This window comes from Natrix helvetica (assembly GCF_964273705.1).
Source record: "Natrix helvetica genome assembly, chromosome: 1".
Taxonomy (NCBI): domain Eukaryota; kingdom Metazoa; phylum Chordata; class Lepidosauria; order Squamata; family Natricidae; genus Natrix; species Natrix helvetica.
The window spans coordinates 220,445,837-220,473,777 of record NC_138548.1 but is presented as its reverse complement, the minus strand read 5'-3'; the positions used below and the strand labels follow the sequence as shown (position 1 = coordinate 220,473,777).

Genomic DNA, 27,941 nt, shown 5'->3' with positions numbered 1-27,941 from the left:
ACTAATGACAAATAAAAAAATCAGAGCCCCTGAAAATCAAAAACTTTATTGTTTAGAAAAATGAGTAATTTGTAGAGTCAGATGATTTAAGCAAGTGGATTTCTTCACACAAAAATTGTGAAATTTGCTGCTGCTGCTCCCTTCTGGTTCCATAGAAGATCACTGACTGATGTACTGATGTTTCACCAATTCAGTATTTATAAAGATATCTTTACAGTCTATACCAGGAAAAATGGCTGGGTTGCAGATTGTGTGTGTAGAAAGGTAGAAAAAAGGGGGAAGTGACACCATTGAGAACTGTAGGCTGAGTAGTTGTACCTGAAGACAGCATCTTGAGCAGCCCTGCCTGTGAAGAAAGAGAATACGTGTCTTTCATGTCCATAAACATCAAAGTTTTGCAATAATTACTAAAAGAAGGCATGGATGTCTCTTCAGAAAAAAATGTCAAAGTGGTGAAATTTCTCAAAATTTATTTTTGATCACGCATATAATCATCTTTCTATTTTACTGAACTCTTTCTATTATACAATATAGTACATGCAGTAGGCCAGGGGTGTCATCACGGCGGTGTCACGTGACACATCGGAACTTTTTCCCCCTTCGCTAAACCGGACATGGGTGTGGCCAGCATGTGATGCATCCGCCCCGCGGGCTGGGAGTTTGACAGCCCTGCAGTAGGAAGTCCTTAAAAGTTATAATGGCACTGAGAAAAGTGACCTATGACTGTTTTTCACACAACTATTGAAGCATCTCCATTGTCACATGAACAAAATTCAGATGCTTAGCCATCTGGCTCATATTTATGACAGTTGCAGTGTCCCAGGGTCATGTGATCACCTGACACTGGGAAAAGCTCACTTAACAAATGTCTCACTTAACAACAGAAAGTTTGGGCTCAATTGTGGTCGTAAGTCAAAGGCTACTTTTACTGTGCCAATATTTTACTCTGTCATGGATCAATAGGGCAATCTTTGATTTTTAATCAATAAGCACTCTAATAACTGCTTTTAATAGCGAACTTCATTCATCTGGTAATAATGGTTGGATCTAATAACTCATATATTGTTATGATGTTCAGGGATATGGAAGAAAACAGTGTCCTGGCAAATTTTGTCTAACTCTGTCTGTACAGTTTCGATAATATGGCCTACAGTGCAAAGGTGGGTTGCTACCAGTTTGCACCTGTTCGAGCGAACCAGTAGTGGATACTGGGACTGGGTCACTGAACTGGAAGGGACAACAGGCTGGCCACACCCCCGAACCGGTTCCCCGGTCACCCATGCTGTTGCCGGCATGTTTTTAACTCTTTTTATAATGTTATGCGCATACGCAGAAGAATTTACGGGCCACTGCGCACGCGCGCCAGCAGTAATACCGGCAGCAACCCACCCTTGCTACAGTGGTAATAAAATGCTCTGGGATATGTGAAGGGCAGATGAAGGATTGCCTATGAAAAAGCTGTGGAGAAGAATCTTATTTAGGAAGGGAGGAAAAAAGGGAGCTCCTATCAATCCAGAATATAAATGATGCTTGGAAATACTGCACTTACTCATAGTAGATCCCAGCTCAGCTTGCCATGATATGTTTGACAAATGCTGTGAAAAAACGAAAGGAGAGAATTTAAGAGATTAAAACCACCCACTGTGGTTAATTTTTGTCCCAGGACTTATTGTCACATAAAATGTTTTAACTCGAGGCAGCAGCCATTCCTGCTATTGTAGTTGCTTCAGGCTGGTGACAGAAGTTGGCTTCAAACTATTACCACAGATCATTTTAATTTACTTTAATCCAACAACTATATACATTGTGATAAAACGCAGACATCACTCGAAGAGCAGACATTACATCTGATAACTTTCTTTTAGATTGCTCTTTAAAAAAAAATACATCTGACCCAGGTTTAATTTTTAATAAATAACAGGAATAACTGAAGTCCTATTGCTAACCTTTAGGTAATTCTGACATCTACATCAGTACTGGTGTATACACAGATCCCATATCAGCACAATATTAGTATTCCATACTTACTGGTATGCAATTTTTAATATATAATTTTATTGAAGTTAAAATCTAGTACAAACTAAGGAAGAGTCATGAAGAAAAAAGAAAAAGAAAGAAATCAAATAGAAATCTAAAAGCCCAAGAAAGAAAAAAAGTAGAAGGTACTATAAAAAAATATATATAATAGAATGAAAAAGGCTACAAAGTGGTTTCTAATTTTCTTCACAATAGTTATAAATACAATATAAATATAAATTGCCCTCTTTCTCTAAAGTTGCATCATTATTCTCTTCTTTCTAAAGTCTAACTAATCAAACCCTAAAAACATATATCATGTTCATATTTTATGCTTTATACAAAAAAGTCCATAAAGGGTTTCTTATTTATACGATGTTCTGTGAAAACAAGAATCTTCCAACATTCACTATTTTGGGGGCTTATTTGCTTGTCAGATGTGGACGTTCTGATGTTTTTGTAGGGTCAAACTGAACCAAATATCTTGCATAACCCCTCAACTGACAACAGGCATAACATCTTACCTTCATAATTAATGCAACCATTAGCATCTTCATGCCCAGCTAATAGAGAATCCACTTCTTCTTCTGTCATTTTCTCACCTGAAAAAAATAAAAAAGGAAGATGATTTATCTTTCACCAAAATATTCATTACATTTGTACACCCTGCCCCCTCCTCCAATTCCTAGCAACTGGAAGTGGAAGTAAAAGTTTTAAAAAAGTAAAAGTAAAAAGTTTTTCTAAGTAAAAAAAAAACTTAGAAAAAAATAGAAGAAAAGCACAAGAAAAAAAAGCAAAAGGTTGCAAAACCAGGTAACACCAAAAACACACAACACAAAGGGCTTTACTTTTTTGTGGGCAAGCCAACAATTCCACCTTTTAAAAAAAGGCCTTTGCAGGCTAATGCCACTTTGCAATTAAAACACAAATTTCACCTGATATTTTTCAAAGTACACTAAATCAAATTAGAAGAACCCCCATCAATGCAGAAAGAATAATTCACCCGACATTAAAGGTAAAAAGGTAAAGGTTCCCCTCACACATATGTGCTAGTTGTTCCCGACTCTAGGGGGCAGTGCTCATCTCCGTTTGAAAGGCAAAGAGCCAGCGCTGTCCGAAGATGTCTCTGTGGTCATGTGGCTGGCAAGACTAAATGCCGAAGGCTCATGGAACGCTGTTACCTTCCCACCAAAGGTGGTTCCTATTTTTCGATTTGCATTTTTTACATGCTTTCGAACTGCTAGGTTGGCAGAAGCTGGGACAAGTAACAGAAGCTCACTCCGTTATGTGGTGCTAGGGATTCAAACCGCCAACCTTTCTGATCGACAAGCTGAGCATCTTAGCCACTGACATTACAATCGAGCTAATATTAACATTAAAGGGATAGAAAACCATCCAAATTACTTGTGGATTACAACCAATGTTAAAAAGATCAGGAGAACACCGATGTTTATTCTTTCTAAAGGAGGCAAATTGAGGTTGTAGCTGTAGCTTATGATGAATTTTTCTCATCTGGAAGTTCTTTTGGGCTCCAGGCTGTGGCAACTTCCCTATGTAATGCATTTTAGTGCTTTTTCATGGTGATAGTGGTGGTAGGGACTACACAGTATACTTACCTAGTGTGGAAAGGACATGGCGCAATTCTGCCCCCATGATGGTTCCGTTCCCATCCTTATCAAAGACTCTGAGCCCCTCCACATAATCTTCATAGGTGCCTTGATCTTTGTTCTTAGCAACTGTTTGCAGCATTGGCAGGAACTCTTCAAACTCCACCCGTTTAGAATTCAACTCTGGGGATGATCAGAAAGTGGGGGAAGAGAAGATGCCAAAGGAGAAGAAGCATTCATTTCCCACCCAACCCTCCGTCCTTGAATCTCAAAAAGTTATTTCTGTGCCACACAGGTAGAACTCTTTCAATATGGAATTAAAACTAAAGAAAAAAACAGTTGCTGAGAGACATGCGTATCCTTTAAAAACAACTAAACCAGATGTGTTGAACAGAAAGGGGGAAAAAAATGGTTGGCAATATATAGCCCCAGGTCATGAATTGCTCAGTCTTGTTACAAACTGTGGCTTATAACTGGAACCGTTCTTGGGATCTAAGTGAGTATATCTAAGTATATCTAAATGACAACATATTCTGGGGAGAGATTTGTGTTCTCGGATTTAAGTGAAAATATAAGTGAAACTAAGGAGAAATTTCCTGACAATTAGAACAATTAATCAGTGGAACAGCTTGCCTCCAACACTGGAGGCTTTTAAGAAGAGACTAGACAGCCACTTGTCTGAAATGGTAGAATCTCCTGCTTGAACAGGGAGTTGGATTAGATCTCAAGGCCCATCCAACTGTTGGAGTCTTAGTGGGCAACCAATTAAATAAGAGCCAACAGTGTGTGGTGGCAGCCAAAAAAGCCAATGGAATCCTTAGCAGAGGGATACAATCAAGATCAAGGGAAGCACTAATACCACTCTATAAAGCCTTAGTGTTAGATATTAACATATATCGGGATAAGTCTTCCCTCTGGTCCGCTCCTACAGCGGGAAACAGGTATTCCTTTGATTGGTCGAGGGGCGTGCCCACTCCCTATAAAAGGGGAACCCTCCGACCTCAGAGTAAGCTGGATCACTATTACTACTAATAAAGAGCTGTTAAGTCACTTCGTGTCCGCAGTCTGTCTCTCGTTGCCCAGATCTAACATTGGCGACGAAGGTGGGATTGAGAGACAGATAGGACGAAGAACGCTACCTCCAGAATCTCCGGATTTGATCCAGCCCAGGAATTCGGCAGCAATTCCGACAGCCATCTCAGATCACCGCAGCGCGGCAAATTCAAACAGAGAAGATGGCGATGCATGCTCCCCCCGCTCCTTTCGACCCAGAAAACGACGAATGGGAAGCCTTCATGATTCGTTTCGAGTGTTTCCTCGAAGCGAATGAATACACGGGGATCACCGATGCGAGGAAGAAAAACATCTTCCTCGGCTACTGTGGAAAAGAAGTCTTCAATACGGCCAGAGACCTCACCGCGCCTACTCCAATACAAGCAGTATCGTGGACAACGTTGCAACAGACTCTGCAAACCCATTACGCGCCAAAACCTTCCCGCCATGTCTGCCGCAAGGAATTCAACATGAGGACTCAGAAGGCGGGAGAATCCGTTAATCAATATGTTGCAGCCCTACGAAAAGCAGCAGCTCACTGCGAATACAGGGATCTGGAAGAACACATCTTAGAGCGGCTCATCTGTGGGATAAGAGACATTTCGTTGCAAAAGAAGCTGTTGGCAAACCCGAGTTTAACCCTACAGACAGTGTTAAACGAAGCAAGAGTGTCAGAATCAGCGGAGAAATCATCGGTGACCATACAACGAGGGGCCAGCGTAAACCAGCCAGCACCGAGGCAAACCAGAGTTCACTACGAGGACACAAGCCCCGACTACGAGAATCCCGAGTTCGAGGACAGTCACCTAATGCAGAGCAGTCACGTGAGGCCTGGGGGGAGACCCGGATCCCGTTTGCCGCCCTGCGCAAGCTGCGGAGGGAATCACCCCAGGTCTACTTGTAGGTTCAGGAACGTTGTTTGTTCGCATTGCAACAAACTTGGGCACATCGCACGAGTGTGCCGGAGCGGAGTCCCTGCCTCACGGCAGCCACCCATGTACCGCCAACAGAAGCCCAACCCAGGGGCTTGGCGAAATCAAAAAGGGCGCCCAGAGAGAAATCCACAAGTGTTTACCCAGAGAGAAAATTTCCAAAGAGCTGAACGAGCGTATTCCCAGAGAGATTACTCACAAGGAAGTGAGCGAGCGTATCCCCAGAGAGAATACACACAGAGAGCTGAAAGAGCGTTCTATCAAGACGCTCAACAAGAGTATTTTCAGGATGTTGACGATGAGATAGAGTTGACCCAGAGAGAGGAGTTGCGAACGTATCTCACCACGATACATCAGGTCCGCCCTAAGCGGCCCAAAAGGCTGAAAGTCACAGTCCTCTTGGAGGGCTCACCCTGCGAGTTAGAAGTTGACACAGGATCAACCCTGACGATCATTTCATGGGCATCCATGAAACAGGCTATCCCTAGCCTCAGAAAGAGCCAACTGCGTGCTCCAGACGTCCTGCTACGAGACTACCAGGGAAACCAAGTCCCCATCGTGGGCCAAGGCACATTCCGCATCCGTTTCAAGGACATCGAAGCCCAGCTGCCCGTGACCATCGCCAGCGCGCCATTGCAGAACCTTCTGGGGCTTGATTGGTTTGAAGCCCTGGGATTAGAAGTCACCGGAATCAACGCCGTGAGAAACAGCAGCGCTGAAAAGATTTTTAAGGAGTTCGAGGATGTGTTCAGCCCCGGTCTTGGTAAGTATGTGGGCAAACCAATATCATTTAATTTAGACCCAAATGTGGCGCCAATCCGGCTCAAACCGAGACGAGTGCCTTTTGCACTCCGCCCAAAAATAGATAAGGAGATAGATAAGTTAGTGGAACAAGGGATCCTTGAGCCGGTAGATCACGCGCGCTGGGAAACGCCTATCGTGACCCCAGTCAAACCAGACGGATCAGTCCGCGTCTGCGCGGACTATAAATGCACAATTAATGTCGCGCTACAACAGAGCGCATATCCTGTGCCCGTAGTACAGCACTTATTGCACTCGTTGGGGCCAGGAAAAGTTTTCGCTAAGTTAGACATGGCACAAGCTTACCAGCAACTGCCAGTTGATAGCGCCACAGCGGAGGCCCAGACTATAGTGACGCATAGGGGAGCTTTTAAATGCAACCGGCTACAATTCGGCGTGAGTATTGCCCCAGGATTGTTCCAGAGCGTCATGGAACGACTGTTGCAAGGGATACCGGGAGTCGTCCCATATTTTGACGACATCTTGGTGTCCGCTGCAAACGAGGAGCAACTAAACAAAAGAGTCAGATCTGTTTTGGCCAGAATCAGAGAAAAGGGTCTCCGCCTTAAAAAGGAAAAATGCCAAATTAACGTGCCTAGCGTAGAATTCCTGGGTTATAGAATCGATGGTCAGGGAATACACCCCACTTCAAAGAAAATTAAGGCGATCCAGGACGCCCCCACACCACGAAATCAGACCGAGTTGCAGGCCTTCCTCGGATTACTTAACTTCTACAGCGTTTTTCTGAGACAGAAGGCGACCGTTGCTGAGCCTCTACACCGTCTACTCCAGAGGAACGCACCATGGAAATGGGGACGAGCCGAAGCTGCAGCCTTCGCCGGAGTAAAGCGCCTACTCACCGCTGACTCGCTACTTGTGCAATACAGTCAGACTCTACCACTAGTATTGACCTGCGACGCATCGCCATTCGGAGTTGGAGCAGTCCTCAGCCACAGGATGCCCGACGGAAAAGAAGCACCCATTGCTTTCTACTCCAGAACTCTTTCATCGGCCGAAAGGAACTACAGCCAAATGGACAGAGAAGCGCTGGCTGCCGTGGCTGGTGTAAAACGTTTCCATGAATACCTCTACGGCCGCGACTTTGAACTGATCACAGATCACAAACCGCTGTTGGGGCTTTTGGCGGGAAACCGCCCCACTCCGGTCTCCCTTTCTCCACGCATGACTAGGTGGACTGTTTTCCTGGCTGCGTACTCCTACAAGTTAATTCATCGACCGGGCTCCACTCTAGGACACGCAGACGCGCTCAGCCGTTGCCCATTACCAGACATTTTGCCAGACCCCACTCCAGAAGTACCGGTATTGCTCATTGACTGTTTGGATTCGGGACCGGTTTCTTCCTACGATGTTGCAAGGTTCTCCTCTAAAGACACTTTAATAAAGCAAGTGCAAACTTGGGTATGGAGGGGGTGGCCGAAGGGAAATGTGGACCCGGAATTCAAAATGTTTTGGTCGAAACGGGACGAACTCTCAGTATTACAGGGATGTTTGTTGTGGGGGGATCGAGTTGTTATTCCTTATGCTCTACGAAAAAATGTATTAGATGCTTTGCATATGGGTCACCCGGGGATCGTGAGAATGAAAGCGTTAGCGAGAAGTTACGTGTGGTGGCCAAACATGGACAAGGAAATAGAGGAGTGGGTGGCCACTTGCGACCCCTGTCAGGAGTCGAGACCAGCACCCCCGGAAGCGCCCGCCACAGAATGGGAGAAACCCAGGGCACCCTGGTCACGCATACACATTGATTTTGCAGGGCCATTCCAGGGTCAAACCTTCCTCATAGTTGTAGATGCTTATTCTAAATGGCTAGATGTAGTCTTAATGACGTCAACCACGGCAGAGGCAGTCATAAAGGTTCTTCGGCGGCTCTTCGCCACCCATGGTCTACCAGATCTTTTAGTGTCCGATAACGGGCCCCAATTCACGGCCATGCAGTTTGAAACATTTTTAGCGGGTTTGGGAATCAGGCATGCCCTCATCGCGCCATTCCATCCAGCATCCAACGGTCAGGCAGAGAGAATGGTGCGATTCGCAAAAGAGGCCCTCGCTAGGATGGGTCCAGGTGATTGGCAAACACGCATTGACCATTACCTCCTCATTCAACACATTACCCCGAGCGCAACGACGGGTAGGAGCCCCGCTGAACTACTCATGGGTCGCCGCCTACGGTCTCACCTGGACCGGCTCCACCCGAATTACTCTGCCACGGCTCCCCCAGACTCTACAAGCAAGGTCCGGTCTTTCAGAGTAGGGGACTCAGTATATGCTCACAACTACACAGGGGGGACATTGTGGATGCCAGCAAAGGTCATTGGCATCACGGGTCCTCGATCGTATTTGCTGGAGCTAGAAGATGGGCGAAATTGGAAAAGGCACATCGATCAACTTCGAGGTCGCCTTGCACACTCCAACATCAGGGATGAAGGCGAAAGTTTCCTGTCTACAGAGAGCCAGCCGCAGGAAAACTCCATCGCAGGGAACAACGACACCGGCGAGCTAAGCGTGGAACAGGACAACACGCACGCAGCTGAAGAACCCCCAGTCAACGCAGCCGAACTAGCTCCTGAATGCCCAAGCAACGAAAGCGAAAGACCTCCAGAACGGGAAAAAGGAAATGCACCTGATCCTGCAACTACTTCGAACCAACATGCACCCGATCCTGCAAGCACTTCAACCCAACCTGAACTACGACGTTCCTCCCGAGCAAGACAAACACCCACCTACCTAAAGGACTATGTCACCTACCGTAACGTCCCATCTAGGAGGGGAGGGGTGTTAGATATTAACATATATCGGGATAAGTCTTCCCTCTGGTCCGCTCCTACAGCGGGAAACAGGTATTCCTTTGATTGGTCGAGGGGCGTGCCGACTCCCTATAAAAGGGGAACCCTCCGACCTCAGAGTAAGCTGGATCACTATTACTACTAATAAAGAGCTGTTAAGTCACTTCGTGTCCGCAGTCTGTCTCTCGTTGCCCAGATCTAACACTTAGTAAGACCATATCTAGAATACTGCATCCAGTTTTGGTCACCACACCATAAAAAAGATGTGGAGACTCTAGAAAGAGTGCAGAGAAGAGCAACTAAGATGATTAGGGGACTGGAGCCTAAAACATACGAAGAATGGTTACAGAAACAGGGCATGGCTAGCCTAGTAAGAAGAAGGACCAGGGGAGACATGATAGCAGTGTTCCAGTATTTGAGGGGCTGCCACAGAGAGGAGGGGGTCAAACTATTTTCCAAAGCACCTGAAGGCCGGACAAGGAATAATGGATGGAAACTGAACAAGAAGAGATTCAACCTGGAAATAAGGAAAAGTTTTCTGAGAGTGAGGACAATCAACCAATGGAATAGAAGTTGCCTTCAGAGGTTGTGGCAGCTTCATCATTGGAAGCTTTCAAGAAGAGATTGGACTGCCATCTGTCAGAAATGGTGTAGAGTCTCCTGCTCTGGACTAGATGATCTACAAGGTGAGCACATATGGTGCCACACTGACATACAGGTGGAGTGAAGAGTCCCTCATGCAGGGTCCCTCAACATCATCTATGTTTTTATACTGAACATCACCAACTGCAGTATAGTTACCCTAGTTTACATTGTCAAATCAGGCAAATGCAAAAAGCAGAAGTTTCTACCACTGATTTTTAGGTTTCAAGGCTTCTTCCAACTGCTATGAATTGTTCATTTTCACCTTCTCACAAGATCAAAATGAGTGAGTATTTACCACTCTCTTGGGTTTTCCTGCTTACAACAAATGTAACTTGCGTCATTTCTGAATTTGCCAAGAGCCATGGTTTAGCCAAGGCAAGATTGCTCAGGCTTTCTGTCTCTAGGAAACTCCCCTTACAACTACCTGGCCTCCAAAGGAAACGATTCTGGGCCATGTTATAGGGAAAGAAGAGAAGAATCCAGATCAAGTGTATGTCTCTGGAGCTGTATCTAACCTGAGTTTAATTATGAAGACCATATCTAGAGCCAAATCAATGTCCAAATTATAAAGACCATACCTGGAGCCTAGAGCCAAATCATATCTCAGTTAGAGGGCTGAATCAAATTGCTTTTGACTGCCCAAATTCCCAAATTTTGTTTTAAATACAAAAGCTGAGAATTTAGTGTCTTACTGTCTTTGTACCAGAATTTGTGAAAGAACAGAGCCAACTATTTAACAACATTGTGTACAGTATCAGGAAACAATCTGGCTCCTGCTTATTACATTAGATACAACTCTAATTCTCTTCAAGGCGATTCCCTTATTCAGGGAATATCCACGTCTTTACTTTATTAATTTTATCCTCTTTCTACTTAATTCACACCTTCAGGCAGAGGTCCCTGTCAAAGTGCAGCAACCCATGCAAATAAGTGTGAAACCCTGGATATTATTCTGAATGAATATTCTCTAATAATTTGCCCAGGTTGAATAAGTAGCAAATTCCTTCTGACAACAGAAAAAATCATTAACTAAAGCTCTTCACAATAATAATTTAATATGTTTAACATTGGAATCAATGTGAAATTTAATCCTTTTTGGACACAAATGCACAGGTACATCTACGAAATCTGAGACATATTAGAGTTATATTCCCAGGGTTCCTATTCAGAGTCATATAGAAGAAGTATGCTAACATATTTGAACAAAACCCTGTTTCTCAGAATAAATATAATACTCAAGCCAGTTAGTATACCTCTTTTTTTAAAAAATCCTTCTCAGAAAATGAGATTTTCTGTATGGGATGATTTCTTAAGTTTTGGAATACAAATTTGGAGTGTAAACAGAGGGACAGCACCAATTATTTTAAAAAGAAATCTGTGCTGCTGTTTCTTAAAAGTGCAGTTATGCCCTTAATCAAAAGTATAAGACCGGTTAAATTCACAATGGTTATCAGGGAGGCCAAAGGACCATTATGACATCGTGCCCCTCAGCAGCTTAACCTCTCAGCAACTCTTATGTCTTATGTCAAATTGGCAACAGTGCTCAGACGAGAAGACATTTCTCTTTTCTCTCCTAGCTTGTTGGTCTCTGAACTGAAGGAAAGGAATGAAAAGGGAAAATCATGTCAGTAAGATTTCACGGCAAAGTCTTCATTCTCCAGGAGGGCTCTTTGCCAACCCAGTGGAAGACGGGGCATCTGTAATACACATTTTCTCTTCAGTTTTGGAAGCACTTTGCTGGTCAACTGAGAATGAAAGGAGGCTCATAATTAAATCTGAGGGGACAGTTGGTGTAAATTATTTTCCCTATCATGCATAGGGAAGCCACCCTTCTGAACACAGTTTGGTCCTCTTCATAATTACACATTCACATAGTTGTCCCAAGTGAAGATATCGGCGGGGAGGAGAATTCAGCAGGACATACTTAGATGCTTCTCTGTTGTGAGCCTGCCCTCTCGAACAACATTGCTCCAGAAATTACTATGGTCAGATCTGTAAGCGAGCCTCTTAGTCTGGCTTCTGCCCCAGACTTTGGCTCAGTGTGTGGCTAGGCCTTTAAAATGGAGAATGGGATAAATTGTCTTCCTGATTTGCTCTCTCTAGGTAACTGTTGTTCTTTTGTTATGATATTTTTTCTCTCTGTTTTTAATTCGGAAGCAACCCAAAGTATTTCTGCAGTCAGAATTTTATCTATAGCCTTCTCAGTTTTATTCCAGTTTCCTTCTAACTGCATATCTTACACATCTGCCTCCTTATAAGACAGAGGAAGATAAGAGCTCATTCTATTGATTCAAACCTCCTTGGTCTAATTCAACAATTACAATGTATTGGAAATGTTGAGGGTTATAGGTTTGGTGAGTACAAAGCCACAATGAGTAGGTCAAAATGACTACTGTGACATCAGCAGCTTAGTCTCCCAGGTCAGAGGTAAAAATGGCAGCAGTGCACAGGAGGGTTTTAAGTTGAAAGAAAGATAGGAAAGGGATAATCATGTGAGACTTCATAGCAATCTTCATTCTTTAAGAGAGTCCAAGAAGGCTCTCTGCCAATCCATTCCAGAAAGGGATACCTTTAATACCCTCTAACTTGTCTTCTCAATTCAGTAGTTCTGGAAATAATTGGGACTGAAAAAAGGCTCATAATCTAAACAGAGACAAAAGAAGGTGGAAGTTACGGGGCTCTCTTTTGCTATTCTCCCCAATGAAATGACTGTACTGCATACATTGACCTACTCATCCTGAATATCTCTGCTGTCCCATCATAACCATGCATCTTCACAGTGTGCCAAAAATGTAAATCACTTGAGTTGCCCATTTCCTGGTAGTCTTTGAGGACAATTTGTTCTTCATCAAGATGCTTCACTTTATTCAAGAATAATTTATCCACAGTCAGGAAAGGGAAAACAATAGAATATTTGCCGCAAGGAGCTCTTTTGCCTCCCTTATTGTTGCTATCTTCTACCTGTTCCTGCACAAGGGAAATCTCTGCAAATAATTTCTCTCATCTTTTTCTCTCTATTGCAGGTTGTCCAAAATAATATGGTTCTTTCTTAGAAAGAACAACAAAGTTGCCCCAGAGGTTGTGCCGAAGAAAAGGCCCTGCATCCTCATCATCCTCAATAAGAGCAACAGAGTCCAACCCATGCAGCCTCTTGGAAATTCCTCCAAGAGTACTCAAAAGGGTTCTCGCTAAAGGATGGGGCACTTTTGACCTTAGTGCAAGAGGAAGTCCAAGAGGGGCAGGATCTCCTCCAAACGGAGACATCAGAAATGGCAAAATGAAGATGGCACTAATAGTAGAGCTGATAACCATAGTAGAATGAAGATCTGGCAAGTTGACCAGCTCTCTGCCATTCCTCTCTGGACAAGAAAAAGACTTGAGATCACCACAGTGCTTCATACAATTGCTCCTTGCAAGAAGACCACAAGTCAGCAGTCTTCAGTGGGTTTAGAATTCTCAGTGACAAGGGAATGACGATCTTTTTACTCAAATTGTAATATATGCCTTTAAAAGGACACTGGGTTTATATATTTTCTTTTGTAATCAATTTTAGTATTTTATAAATCCATATTATTCTATTCTATATTATAGTGAAGATTAAATATTTAACAGCGTTTGAAAAAAGTCACCGTGTGTGAGTTTACTGAGATACAGCTAAGCCAATGCAGCCCTTCTCATACGTCTAACCTTTGTGAAATTCTTTCAAGAACTAACCAATCTCCAGTTTGAAAGGAATTTGGAGCGTAATATAGAACAGAGATGGACAAAGATGAAGATTTGTGGGTGACAAATCAAGTTTGGCTTTAAATATATAGTCCCTAGCCTGCCAGCTAGAGTTATGTGCTCAGTAATACTATATTTTAGGAATTACAGACTGAAACTGTCTTTGAGCAGTTGCTGAGAATTGTTTGCTCTAATTCCGGGATCTCAGTCTCTTCACAGAAACATCCATTCCTCATTTTCCTCAAGATTTCCTTTTGCAAAGATCCTGGTGCCTTTTATTTAGCTCTTCACATCAAGATATCGACAACACATTGGAGACCCTGGAGGATAATACAGGATTGCATTACATGCCATCATTTTCATCAGCAGAGCTATCTTGCATTCTTAAGGTGACAAACAGGTTAATTCCCACATACAAAAGAGTAATTTGATATCAAAAACACTAGGTATTAAGAAACCAGAGGGGGAGTCACTTCACTGACTACATATTCCACCCCTTATATTATTTTGCCTTTAAAAGGTAGGGTAAGTTGAAAAAGGTAAGGTAAGGTCAGAGGGGGGTTTCTGCCGGTTCACCCCAGGTTGGGTGAACTGGTAGTGGCGGTGGTGGGAGGCTCCGCCCATCTGCCCGGACACTTCTGCGCATGCGCAGAAGCATCACGCAAGTGCGCTTATGCGCACGAGCAAACCAGTATTAAAATAAATTGAAACCCACCACTGATAAGGTCCCTTCCAACTCTGTTAAGCTGTTAATACCGCCAAGCTCCCAGATCTGTTATTTGGTTATCTCTATACTGTGGAGCTACACAAGTAACCTGGATTCAAAGGAGGAAAGATGACAATGTGCGTGGGCGCTCCAGTCATTTCACATGGCATCTCCTTAAGGGACAGCCATCTCCAGAAAAGGCGCATCCTCTTTAAGAAGGCCCTACGGATACAACATGAGCGCCCCTGCCTGCCCCAACTAACTTTCCTCTTTGAAGCTGGTGAGTTGCAGAGCTACAGCTGGGATCATTCACTATCCTAAGAGAAAAGCGAACACTGCACTGTACCTTTTAATTTGTGAACTAAATTTAAATAATATAAATGAATATAGAAAGTGGCATATACTGTGCTGTTGGGGGAGGGGAGTTGTTTCTATTCTACAGATACCCCTTTATGTAGGGTACAGGAGTAAAGGTTTAGGGTATAGACTCTCATCAATGTAATATGTATTATATTATGTATGTACAGTATGTATGTATCAGAGGTGGGTTCTTGCTGGTTCTAACCGGTTTGGTAGAAGTGGTTCGTCAAATTTCCGTACCATTTAGAAGAGGTTCCACCGGTGGACCTGGAAGTAAGTTCCAGAACGCCTGCCCTGGCCCTGTTGCTCGCTTGTCCCCCCATTCCGTCGCAGCTCACTCGTTCCCCCGCCCGTCTGCACTAAACTAGCCCACTCTGCCACTCACTGATTGGCTGGAATCCAGCCAATCAGTGGGTGGACTGGAGTCAACCCTCCCCCCTCTAACACCTGTTTAAAAGCGCAGCGCCAATGGCCAACATTCCAAGCAGTTGTTGCATCGTGCTTGCTGATCGGGTCCTCCCTTCGCTTCGCCATCCAGCAGGTTGCTGCTTCCCTCAGGTAAGCAACTAAGCACGAGTGGGGGGCGGGGGCGGGAGGCTAGTGTGCCCCAGCTTGCGGCTTTCATGAGGGAAGGCCTGAAGGCCTGAGCTGGCGTACGCCACATGGATGAAAGGGGGTGGGCGGCGGCGGGAGGCTAGCGTACGCCAGCTCATGGCTTTCGCAAGGGAAAGCGAAAGCTGCGAGGTGGCGTATGCCGCATAGCCGAAAGGGGGTTTCCTGCTACCCCCCTGCCCCCCCAGTCCCCAGCCTCACCTGGCTGGCTAAGCCTTCCAGGTAGCGGGCCTAGCTGACCCGGTTGTCCCTTGTCCAGCTTACCTGCTGTCTCGTCGCCTGCCTGCTCCCTGCTGCATCCATCGCATCTGAGAGCTGCTGATTCTGCCTGCTGGTAAGTGACCCGTTTTTTTTCTTTTATGCTTTTAATGTTTTTTTTAAAGAATATTTTATTTTTTGTGTATAGAATTTTTTAAAATCGTTTTATTTAAAAATATTGAGTATAGATTTTTTAAAATTGTTTATTTTAATTGATTGTTGATAGAATCTTTTTTAAAATTGTCTTAGACTATTTAAAAAAAGATTCTATCAACAATAAATTAAAATAAACCATTTAAAAAAATTCTATACTCAATACTTTTAAATGTATTGTGTATATAATTTTTTTAAATCGTTTTATTTAGAAGTATTGTATAGAATTTTTAAAAATGGTTTATTTTAATTTATTGTGTGTAGAATACTTTTAGCTGGTTTTATTTTAAATTATTGTGTGGAATACTTTAAAATGGTTTTATTTTAAATTATTGTGTATAGAATATTTTTAAATTGTTTTTAAGCTTTTATTATTTAGAGAATATCTTTTTTTTAGGGAATTTTTATTTATTTATTGTTTATAGAATATGTTTATTACAAGAATTCAGTGACATTGTCTTGGCCACTCCCACCCGATCACATGATTTCCAAGCCACTCCCACCCTGTCACATGGCTGGCAAACCACTCCCACCTGGTCACATGGCTGGCAAGCCACTCCCACAAAGCAGGCCACACCTACAGAAGAGGTTCCAAATTTTTTTGAAATCCACCACTAGTATGTATGTATCAGTGATGGGTTACTACTGGTTCAGCCCGGTTCGGCTGAACCGCTAGAGGCATGCTGGCCTGGGTCGCAGAACCGGCAGCGACCCAGGCTGGCCACGCCACTGAACCAGTTCCCCGGTTGCTTCAGTCGCCGCCACCACCTTGTTTTTCAGTTCTGGGGATGTGTAGAACAATTTCTATTGAACTGCGCATGAGCGTGCAGCACACAAAGCGCAGCCATGAGCAAACCAGCAGTAATGCCGGCTAAAACCCACCCCTGATATGTATGTATGATGTATGTATGTATGTATGGTATATATAGATATAGGGCTTCCTGCTCAAGCAGGGGGGTTAGACTAGAAGACTTCAAGGTCCTTTCCAACTGTTCTTCTGCATTCTTTTTCTTGGATTGTGCTGGTCTGGCACTCCTGGCTTCAATATTTATTTATTTATTATTTATTTTATTAAATTTGTTAGCCGCTCCCTCTCCACAAAGGGACTCGGGGCGGCGTACAATAAATAAAACACATATTATAAAAATTACACATTATACACATTGTACAGAGGAGGTATAAAACACAATACAATATTATAATCACATATAAATATTAAAATAAGTTAAATTAAAACCCCAATAGAGATTATAAGTTTAAAAATTGCCAGGGGGAATAAAATGGAACTATGGTTGAGCCAGGCCTGCTAGTTGAAAAAGGTGGGTCTTGAGTTTTGAACGGAAGGAGCGGAGGTCGGTGGTAATCCTAATATCCGGGGGGAGGTCATTCCAGAGGGCTGGGCCCATCACAGAGAAGGCCCTACTCCTGGGCGCCGCCCTTTGGCACTGCTTAGTGGACGGCACCCGGAGAAGTCCCTCTCTGTGAGAGCGAATTGGTTGTAGAGTGCAATTAAAAATATGCTGAAAGCACAATACAATAAAGAAACAACTAATGCTCTTCCAGTTTCCAGGGTGTGTACATGTCCTGCACAACTGCTAGCCTTGTAATTTTGTGTGTGACTCTTGGAGTTAGTGTTGATTCCAGGCAACTGCCTGGTGGGGGTAAAGTACTTCGGAAATGGTTTGCCCTTCGATTAATAATTCACAGAGACTAGATCTTTTGGAGGAGGAGACGGCTGAGATGAGGGGGGAGGTGGGGGGAGTGCAGAAAGGGAACCAAGAGCTAGAGAACCACCAGATAAAAATGGAATTTGAAAGAATGTCCTTTTTCCTTAGGTTTCAAAATGTGATTGAGGCAGATGATGAAGATTTAAGGGACATTATGACAAACCTTTTGGCTGAATACATTAAAAAAGACCAACAACAGATGGGGTGGGACATGGACCTGGTTTATAGAGTAAACTCAGCATACGCTAGAACACATAATGTTCCAAGGGAGGTACACATTAAATTCCTTAGAAAGACTACAAGAGATGAGATTCTGAGTGCACAAAGGGGGCAAGCACTAAAATACCAGGATAGAGAAATAGCCATTCTGAAACAGATCCCTAAGAAAGTGAGAGAGAGAAGAAAAAATTATTCGCTACTAGCGAAGAAATTATACCAGAAAGGGGTGTGGTTCAGATGGCTGATGCCTGAAGGTATGCTAATTTTCTGGGAGGACACAAGAGTCAGAATTAATACAACCAGAGGCTCAGGCCTTTATGGAAAAAAATAGAGCCCTCCTAGATAAGCCTGATGATACTACACCAGACACACAAGACACGGGAGGGGCCGGAGCTCTGCTGGCGGGGGGAGAAGGGGCAACATCGAGAAAACTCAGATCACAAAAATGAACAAGAAAACCTGTTTGATGTAAAGTGATTGAAATTATTTGAAGATAAAAGTTTATATGCAGACAAAATACCATCAATTTGTAATAATCTAATGTATTAATAAATGAAATGTATGAGTACGGGGGGAGGGACCACCTCCTGCATATTGTAACTGCCAAAATTTGTAACTTATTCCACTACCCCTTTCCTTGTTTATTTTTTTAAAAACCAATAAAATTTTGTTTAAAAAAAAATAAAGGAAATGGTTTGCCCTTGCTTGCCTCCGAGGACGAAGAGAGGGGTATGCCCAAGATCACCCAAACTGGCTTTGTGCCTAAGATACACCAAAACTCACAGAATCCCAGTTTAAGTTCTACGCCAAAGTGGCTTACCACTTTTTTACTGCTGTCATTTTTCAGTATGAACTCTTGAAATCCAGATTGTTTGAGAAATGTAAAATTTAAATGCAAATTAAATTAGGAAAACATCCTCTGTGATACACTATAATTTTAAGATGATACTATGCACGTAATTTAGATTATGTGTTCAGTATAGGGGAGGGTATATACAGTTACATTTTTAATCCCTCTTAATCACATTGCCTGACTTCACACATTTTGCTAAATTTAATTTCAGTTTAGCATAATTCCTGAACTCAGCTACTGTGATAAATAGACTACTACTTATGCTTAGCTTTATACTGTGTATGTATAATACTGTAGGCCATTATGTTTCATTCAATTAACTGTTGGTCCAGTTATTTAAACATATTCTTGAAAATATAAATTATACTAAAATTATACTGATTTGTTTATTCACGAATGGTGTTGCGGGTTCCTAGCGTGTCCAAGAAGAATGGCTGCAGGCTTCTAATAACTGTAACAGAGTTTATAGATTAAAATATGTGTTCCTATGCATCAGAAATCATGGCTTGTTCATTTCTGCAGATCAGATTATAGTTAAGTCACAAGAAGACAGAGTTTTTCCTCATCAAAGGAACTGCATATAACCCACATTTTCCAGCTTTATAACTACCATAGAATGAATAGAAAGAAAGGCTGAATGTTCCAATATGATCCCTTAAATCTGGAATCTGCTGCCATCCTGTGGTCGTACTGTATTATAATTTTCCCTACGCATGGTAAAGCAGGGATGACTTACCGTCAGGCTTTGGATGTCCCAGGACTTTCCGGATTTCAGCATTAGTAGGATTCTGGCCCATTGCCCTCATCACATCTCCACACTGGCTCAACTGGATTTTACCGTCGCCGACCCGATCAAAGAGCCCAAAGGCCTCCTTGTAATCTAGAGAGATCAGATCAAATTTTGATCTAGTTAGATACGTGGCCTCTGAAATAGAGAGCTGCAGGGGGGGCTGGAGTTGGATGGAGATAAAGTGTCAAGCTTGTTCTTCTGCCAGTGTCAACTAGAGGATTCAGATGTAATCCTAAGAAACTGGACACTACAACATCTGCCTGCCTGCCCAGTTTCAATCAATCATAGTCAATTAATCAATTAGAAGGAGGCTTCCTCTCTAATGACAAGCTCTGTTTGGGATACATTTACCATAGAGAGATGAAGATGGAGATCTGGAAGGGTTTGGCTATTCTTTCAATATACAGAAGATTCCAATAATCTTTCAAAGGGGCATCATCGCCTTGTTTCTAGGATTTCATTAATGGCGAATTGATCTGTAGGAAGTTAAAACCCACCCCTCTCCTAGAAAAATGAAATATCCTGGGAAATATTGAACAGGCAGAATATTCCCTGGATCAGAAATGGAGAAACATGTTTTTAGACAGGAAACAGACTCACTCTTAATAGCCCCCACCTTTCTCAATGGGCCCTGAAGGGCCCTGAGTTATTTTACTCTACATAACAAAGATAGGATTAGCCTTCTACAGAAATTCACCACATGGCATCTGGGAATTCAACCAAACTTGGACTCAAAACACAGCCTAGAGAGTTGCCCCTGCATCGCCCCATGGGAGTCTGACAACCAATCAGAATACATTTCTTACACAGGAACAGGAAACAGAGAGGTGGGGCCGAACAGAAAGTATAAAGCCTAGAACTTTCAGCATCCCGTTCTCTTTTCTTTTTCACCCAATATCTTGAAGCATGTGATCAGCTTTTCTGTTCAGGAGCTCAAGCCATGTGGTCCTGTCCACCATTAAACCATCTTTCCAAGCAGCCCCCACTTGGAACTGAACCCAGAAGGACATTCTTCCAACAGATCCTTTCCACTTCACCCTGTTAGAGCAATAATCAGACATTGCTCTTCAGGTAGACAGCCAAGTTCAGATGTTATACGGTACCTAACCCTCTTGCTAGCAATTGAGCTCATAAAGCAGGCCTTCAATTTTATAGCAACATTTCAGTTCTAAGAGTAATTAAAAGAGCTTTTCCTCCTGGCTATGTTAATGAGGATTCCTTTCCCTGTCCAAGTTGGCCAAAAAGTGTGTGGCATTGTTTGCCTAATCCCAGTGGATTTCTTCTGCTTTTGTTAGCAAGACGGGTGACTGTTTCTGTCCTTTGCAATTTTAATATGGGATAATTTTGCTGCGTCCCCATTCAGTGTCACCTGCCAATGGGAAAAGCAGCCAACTCCCCTTGTCCTTAACATGTGTTGAGGGTAGGGATGGACAGGCTGGGGCCATGGTGACAGATCATCTAAGTGACACATGTTTATGAATTCTTCCCAAAAGAGCATTAAGCCTATGGCTGTTAAGAGCCAGCATAATGCTTCTCCAGGGTATTTTCTCCATGGAGAAACACAGCTGTGGGATCCAGATCATTAGGCCTCTCCAGTAATAGAAATCAAATGGCTATGAAGGCAGAACTCAGCAACTGACAGGAGGGATAGGGTGGGTGGGCCAGAGGAGTTGAACAGATCTCAGCCTCTGATGGGGTCATTACTGATGTCATCAGTGCAGCATCATGGGACATTCACACAGCAAAAGAAGAAAACATTGCTTTGAAACACAACCAGCTAAAGATGAATTTAAGCTACCTTCGTGGTAGGTTGGAGATGTGACAATGATAGCCTCATGAGGATTTGTTGCCGTGGCAGACCATTGTGTCACAAGGGGTCACAACATTGTGAGGATTTGTTGCTAGTGGTAATAGCTTGAAGGATGCGAGGATGAGCCCGCCAAACAAGTCAGACTCCTTAGTAAAGATGTACTGCTGTGGTGGCTTCCTAGCAGTTCGGCCAAACTAGTAGTGGTTTGGCAACCTGGATCGCTAGACCCGGCAGCGACCCAGTCCTGCCACCCCCCTAAACCGGTTCTCCATAGGCGCCGCCATCTTGATTTTTGATTCTGTGCATGTGCAGAACAATTTTCACTGCAGAAATTTATTTATTTTCATTTTTTAATGTTTTGCGCATGCACAGACCTATTTATGTGCAAATGGCCTGTGTGCTTGCTTTGCCTGGGCGCGCGCAAAATGTTTGCGCGCACCGAACCAGCAGTAATGGCAGCAGCAACCCACCCCTGATGTACTGTCATATTTAGGAGAGAGAAGAAGGAAAAATTCAAAGGGAGTCATACAGGTAGTCCTCGACTTACAACAGTTCATGTAGTGACTGTTCAAAGTTACAACGGCACTGAAAAAAAGTGACTTATGAGCACTTTTCAAACTTACAACCGTTGCAGCATCCCCAGAGTCACAAGAACCAAATTAAGATGTTTGGCAACTGACTCATAATTATGATGGTTGCAGTGCCCAGGTGACCTTCTGACAAGCAAAGTCAATAGGGAAGCCAGATTCTCTTTATTACTAGTTCTGTATTATTAACTTCACATCTGCAGTGGTTCACTTAACAACTGCGGCAAGAAAGGTTGTAAAATGTGGCAAAATTCTGGGCTAGCAGGCCTCTCCGAAGCCTCCTGAAACCAAAAACACGGCGCGGGGAGAGGCGCACTGCACCCCCAATGCACTGCACCCCCCACGCATCGCACCCCCCCACGTGCCGCATTCCCCACCCCTGCACAAGAGCGTGTGACACCCTTCCCATGCATGCGCATGCATCTTCCACATACGTGATAGAGACCTGAAAATCAGTTGGCCGGCGGGAGGCGCATACACATGTGAGGTGGAGCTAAGCGAGGCAACACAGAGGGGGCTCACATGTGCCATAGGTTCGCCATCACGGATTTATATGGTCGTGATTTTTAGTGTTGTCTATTTTGTAGGGCTGGAAAGGTATTTATATCTTACTTATAAATAAAGTTAGCAATATCTTGTAAGTCTGAAAGTACAAACTTTCTGCTGCCACTTATAACTGCAGGTCCTTCCTAAGTTATTTTCTCTCTCTCTGATTCTTAAGCCATTGAGGCTCCTAACTCTCTTGTCTGATTATTACCCAGACATCCTCTTATCCTCTCTTTCCCCAAGGTCATTTACACATCCCATTACATCTGGTTGCATTGGATCCAACAGGAATAGAATTATAACTGACTTTGTGATAGTATTCAGATCTGCTTGGATCTCTGATAAAAGCAGACATAATGGTGGAAGAACGTTGATGGGATGGAATAAATGAGATATTTGATACAGATACAAGGTTACCCTTTCCCTAACATCATTTCTCTTAACATCTCTTTATAATCTTAGGAATCAAGTCTAAGTGGTCATTTTGTTACAGTGGAAAAACAAATAGAAGTTGTCTGTTGTATTATACTAATGATTGCTTGCACAGAGCTGCGGCAACACAGTGGCTAGAGTACAGTATTGCAGGCTATTTCTGCTGATCATAGGCTGCCAGCAGTTTGGCAGTTCAAATCCCACCAGGCTCAAGGTTGACTCAGCCTTCCATCCTTCGGAGGTGGGTAAAATGAGGACCCAGATAGGCTGACTCTGTAAACTGCTTAGAGAAGGCTGTAAAAGCACTGTGAAGTGGTATATAAGTCTATGTGCTATTGCTATTTGCTTATGTTTGTTTGTTTATCCATAAATAAAGGATAAAATAAATCCAAGACTCTTGGAAGTAACTCACCTTCCAACTGCTCTTTGGTGAACTCAATCTAGAAAGAAAAAAGAGGTAGGAAATTATGTCATTTACCGGAACAAGCAGAAATCCTTATGCGATAGTAAAAAATAAATAAATCAAACCTGCCAAGATGCTTTCATGTTCATCAACATCTCTGCTAATGAAAAACCTCTGTTTTAAAAGCAAGCTTTAGAACTGACATTATTCTTTAGGTAAGTGTTGAGGTTCAAAATTCAAATTAATGTATCTTTCTTGTATCTTTCAATTTATATTGTTTTTATTTGTTTCCTAGTATGATTTGAGAGCTTATTAGTAACCTTGATTATCACGAAGTGTTGTATCTTTTTATTCTTGATGAATGTATTTTATTCTCCTTTTGTACACTGAGAGCATATGCGCCAAAGACAAATTCCTTGTGTGTCCAATCACACTTGCCCAACAAAGATTTCTATTCTATTCTATTAAACTTTAATGGGGAACTTGTGACAGAGTGCATGTGTGTGTGTGAGAGATTTCAGTTTTTCACCTTGGCTCATTTATTCAAAACTGAACAGTAGTTGCATAGAGGGAGGATAATTTTTTAAGGCTTAGTTAGATATATTTCATTTGCTGCCTCTTTAAAATAAATCAACTCTCCTCATCAGAGCACGCATCTTATTTTTTTAAATTTAAACTCTTAGTTCTGAAGACACCGAGAGACAAGTATTGAGGATTCTTTTTTTAAAAAAAAATAGGGCATCTCAATATTTTACTGAAAAAGTACTGTATGATGTCATATGTTGTGCAGTAAATTGCATAATCCTCCAAGTTTATTATTTTTATATACCTGTTTATAGTCTTACTCTATTAGGCTATAAGCAAAAGATGAGAGCCATTTTGGTCTAGTGGTTAAGATACCAGACTAGAAACCAGGAAACTGAGCTCTAGTGTCACTTTAGGCATGACAACTGAATGGTTGACTTTGGGCCAATCCCTTTCTCTCAGCCCACCTCGCCTCACAGGGTTGTTGTGTGGAAAATAGGAGAAGGAAGGGATATTAGATATGTTAATTGCAGTGGTGGGATTCAAATTTTTTTTACTACTATGGTTCTGTGGCCGTGACTTGGTGGACATGGCATGGCTTGGTGGGCGTGGCAGGGGAAGGTTACTGCAAAATCCCCATTTCCTCCCGATCAGCTGTGACTCGGAAGGTAGAGAATAGATGCGGGCGGGGCCAGTCACAGGTGGTATTACCGGTTCTCCGAACTACTCAAAGTTTCCGCTACCCGCACGTGCCCAAAGCGCATCCCTGAGCAAACTAGCAGTCAAAGAATCTGGAACCCACCCCTGATCTAGACAATACCTTCTTCCTGATCTTAAGAGTTGGAGCCCACACATTTTAAAGGTGCCAAGGTTGAAAACACTGCTGTAGCTATTCATTGAAGTACATCTTTGCATTTGGTCTTGGTTCGGTATCCTAATTGGAACCCCTACCTCACTGTTTTGGGAATCCTGAAGCATGACAAGGACATGACTGTTGATTGAACGCTCCGGTCCTCTCGCAACTTGATCTGCCTCTTTCAGAACGTGGCATCCCAACAAATCACGGCTATAGAGGTAGGATTGAAATAACTGCACTCTTATGCTAAGCCTCCTCCCTAACCACCTGTCTCTGTCCTGGCTTCCTAAGCACGCAGGCTAAATACCAGACTTGTGCGTCTGCTGTTTGGACCAGTCTTTAAAATAACAAGAGCCTTTTCAATTGCTAAATTTATCTCACCCCTCTCTCTCCCGCTAACCTTAGCTAGCCAGCATTCGCAATCATCATTGTCTGAGAGCAGGGGTCTCCTTATGACAGAGAAATGACTTTACTTATTTCTTGTTCAGTCTTGCATACCGCCATAATGATAGTGCATACAGAGCGAAGCATCCGTAGTATACCCTCAAATGAATGAACTATAATGAAAACTAAAACCTCTATGGTACAATGGGATTGAACCATGCCTAAACTTAGAGCATCATAATACCCGCAGCAACAACATCTAAATTTTCCAAACATACTAAACGTCTCACCCGTCCACCCACCCAAAAAATGCCTGTTGTGATTTGTTTGCAGAAAGTAGTCAACAATGGAAGCTAATCTATTTATTTTTCCTATCAATAAAATGCCTGTGGTTGCTTGAAAGTTAGGTGAGGGATTCCCAAATGTCTACACTTAGAAAGCTATTGTGGTTAGCATTTAGTCCAATGTAGAGACCAAGAAATAAGGTTTGTATGGTAAAATAAATTTCAAATCAAAGCTAATATTATATATCGTAAAACTGTTGGACTTTCTTGGTGTGGTAGCTTGGTCTTTGGTACAAGGAACTGAGACCAGAAGGAAGATCCAATTTGCAATTGAATTTATGTACAATAATTTGTTCTTGAACTTGTTTTAGAATTTTTAACAGCCACTTTTTGTCATTTTATGTCTACATACAGACAAAAATTAAACAGGAATTTGTATAAATCTTGCATTAAAAAAAGGATAGCAGTCCTTGTTTCTACAGATAGATATAGTTAATTTCTTTTACTATTCGAATATTTCATTCAATTTATTTGGGTGTTCAGCTCAACTTAAAGATCAGTTCAGCATTCTCTTCTCTTTCTAATGTTGCCTATCCAGACGCCTTGAGAAGCAAACAGTTATGCCATTGTACTCATACAATTTTCTGTGGCATCTGTTATGCCAATTCAAATGAAATAATTAAATAAACAAGGTTAACTTATCTAGAATGTAACAAAGGGACACAATCAGCTGCACAAAAATCCAAAGGAATACAGCTGTTGAATTTTCTGCAGACAATTGAGCAACTTTCTGATTGTTATTGTAATTTCACTTGTAATTTTAAAGTGAAAAACAAAATCTCTTTTTCACCTTACATATTACAAAGGGGAACTCAAATTGTCTCTAGTGGGATGTCTGTTTATTATAACTCTCTCAATTCTCCTTGTACCGCCAACTTTATAACTTCCTGTCCCACAAAAAAATTAATTTCAGAACATTGCTGAATTGTTTGCTTACTTTTTTGAGAAATGAGAACTATAGCTAAACCGATGAAATAAAATAAATGATTTTGAAATGTCACAGGAAGTTCAGGATCTACTTGACCAAGCTGCTTCCAGTGGAGAGATAGCAAGTCAAGTTAAAGGAAGACATGGCTTTCACAAAATGAATATCAGAATTGAGCAATAATAATAAAACTAGATTAGTTTTGCATATAGAAAAAGCATGGTTTAGTTTGCATCTGACATTTGCCTGGTTCTTGGTTATTTATAGGAGTAGTTGTTTTTGGAGTTACTATGAAGCTCCCCTGGTGTGACTACCATCATACCCAATCACCAGGGAAAGAGCTAATGGAGACTGCAGTCCAAAATCTACAGAAGGACCATGAAGGATGATGTCTGGTAGATATGCAGAAATTAGTATTTTTATTCTCTCTCAAACAAGCAGGCCCTGAACAGTTAATGTTTGCTCTGAAACTATCAGCTCTTCTGCCTAATTTAAAAAAAAAGAACTACTACAGTAGGCATGTTACAGAATACATCATGTCAGGCTAGAGGAGGATATATTTGATTTCCCCCTGCCCTCCAAATCTAGTGGGTTGAAAAATATATTTCTGTTCATGCTCCATGTATTCATTTTACTATTTACCTCTGATAAAGAAATTTTGCATTTAAAATTTCACAAAACCTGATGACCAGAGAAGGGAAACAATGCACAAAACACGGGAAGCAATGCCCTTCTCAAACCATTTCAACCTTCCTAAGCACTGTTGTGTACATTTTGCCTGAAGAAATCACACAAACCCAAACGCAGGCACTACTCTTGACATTTATATCCAGCAAGAAGAAGAAAATCAATGGAACAGAGTTATAAGCAGCTTCTAAATCAGGATGTTTTCTTTCATTAATGGGTATTTAGGTACCTCCTCCTCCTCCTAATAATAATAATGTGATGATAGGTAGTCCCCTCATTTAGTGCCTGTCTCATATAACAACCGTTTGCAAATTGTGATGAAAATGTAACTTTGTAACCAATCCTCACATTTATGACCTTTGCAGGTCTGTAAAGCAAAGGAGAGCTAAAGTAAAATAATAAGCATAGTGGCGGTCTCACTTTAGCGACTATTTTGTTTAATGACCGAATTGCCTGTCCAAATTGAAGGGTCACTAAATGAAGTCTCTCTATACTTCATATTTGAAGCCAATTATTAGTGTGCTTATTCTTCCCATGCCTAGTTCTGAGGTGTTACACCCCTCAGTTTAAACGCTTATAGCGATCTTGAGGCATTGCTTTTGAGGGAGAGAAAAGGACCTAAGATGGTGGCTGTTGCATCCTCCTTTCCTTTGGGAAGATAGGGGTTCCCTGCAGCTTCACTCTTCCTCCAGGCCTCACTTACCACCACTTTGGAAAGGTCAACGGGCGGCTCCTTGGGCTTCTCTGGTGCTGGTGCTGGTGGTGCTGGTGCCGTTTCCGGCACTTTGCTTTTACCTGCCAGGAATCCTGGCTTTGGCCCGGCTGGTTTAGCGGCTGGTTTAGCAGGTGGGGCTACCGGCCGCTTCACAGGGAAGTCCTTCTTGGGGGCCATGCTGCCGGGGGTCTCCTTGCAAGAACAGAGCGGAGGCACAGCCAGCAGCAGCAGGAGTAGCAGCACGTGTAGGCCAGGTCCCAAAACTCAACACTCTTTCTGTCCTGGGTCAGCTTAAATAGCCTTCTCGATACAATGATGTCAGCCCGAGAGGAATTGCTGCCTACGGAGTGGGAATGCATCTAAAAATGGGAAGCTCAGTCCCCTTCAGCAATGCTGGGTCCTCCCTTCATCCAAGACAGAACAATCTCCAAAGGCTTTGCTACAGCTAAGCATCCTCTCCGAGCAGCC

At 42.6% G+C, this 27,941-nt stretch overlaps 1 protein-coding gene across 1 annotated transcript; it reads right to left on the bottom strand.

Annotated features, from left to right (window-relative positions):
• Positions 1 to 27: 27 nt before the first annotated feature.
• Positions 28 to 27,819, bottom strand: LOC309382916 (myosin light polypeptide 6-like). Its single transcript, XM_081934879.1, has 7 exons — positions 27,462 to 27,819; positions 23,047 to 23,074; positions 19,206 to 19,349; positions 3,633 to 3,806; positions 2,541 to 2,618; positions 1,550 to 1,595; positions 28 to 346 (listed from the first exon to the last, which is right to left on the bottom strand). The coding sequence occupies exons 1-6, from the start codon at positions 27,648 to 27,650 to the stop codon at positions 1,567 to 1,569; spliced, it is 642 nt and encodes a 213-aa protein (XP_081791005.1). The 5' UTR covers positions 27,651 to 27,819; the 3' UTR covers positions 28 to 346; positions 1,550 to 1,566.
• Positions 27,820 to 27,941: the final 122 nt, after the last annotated feature.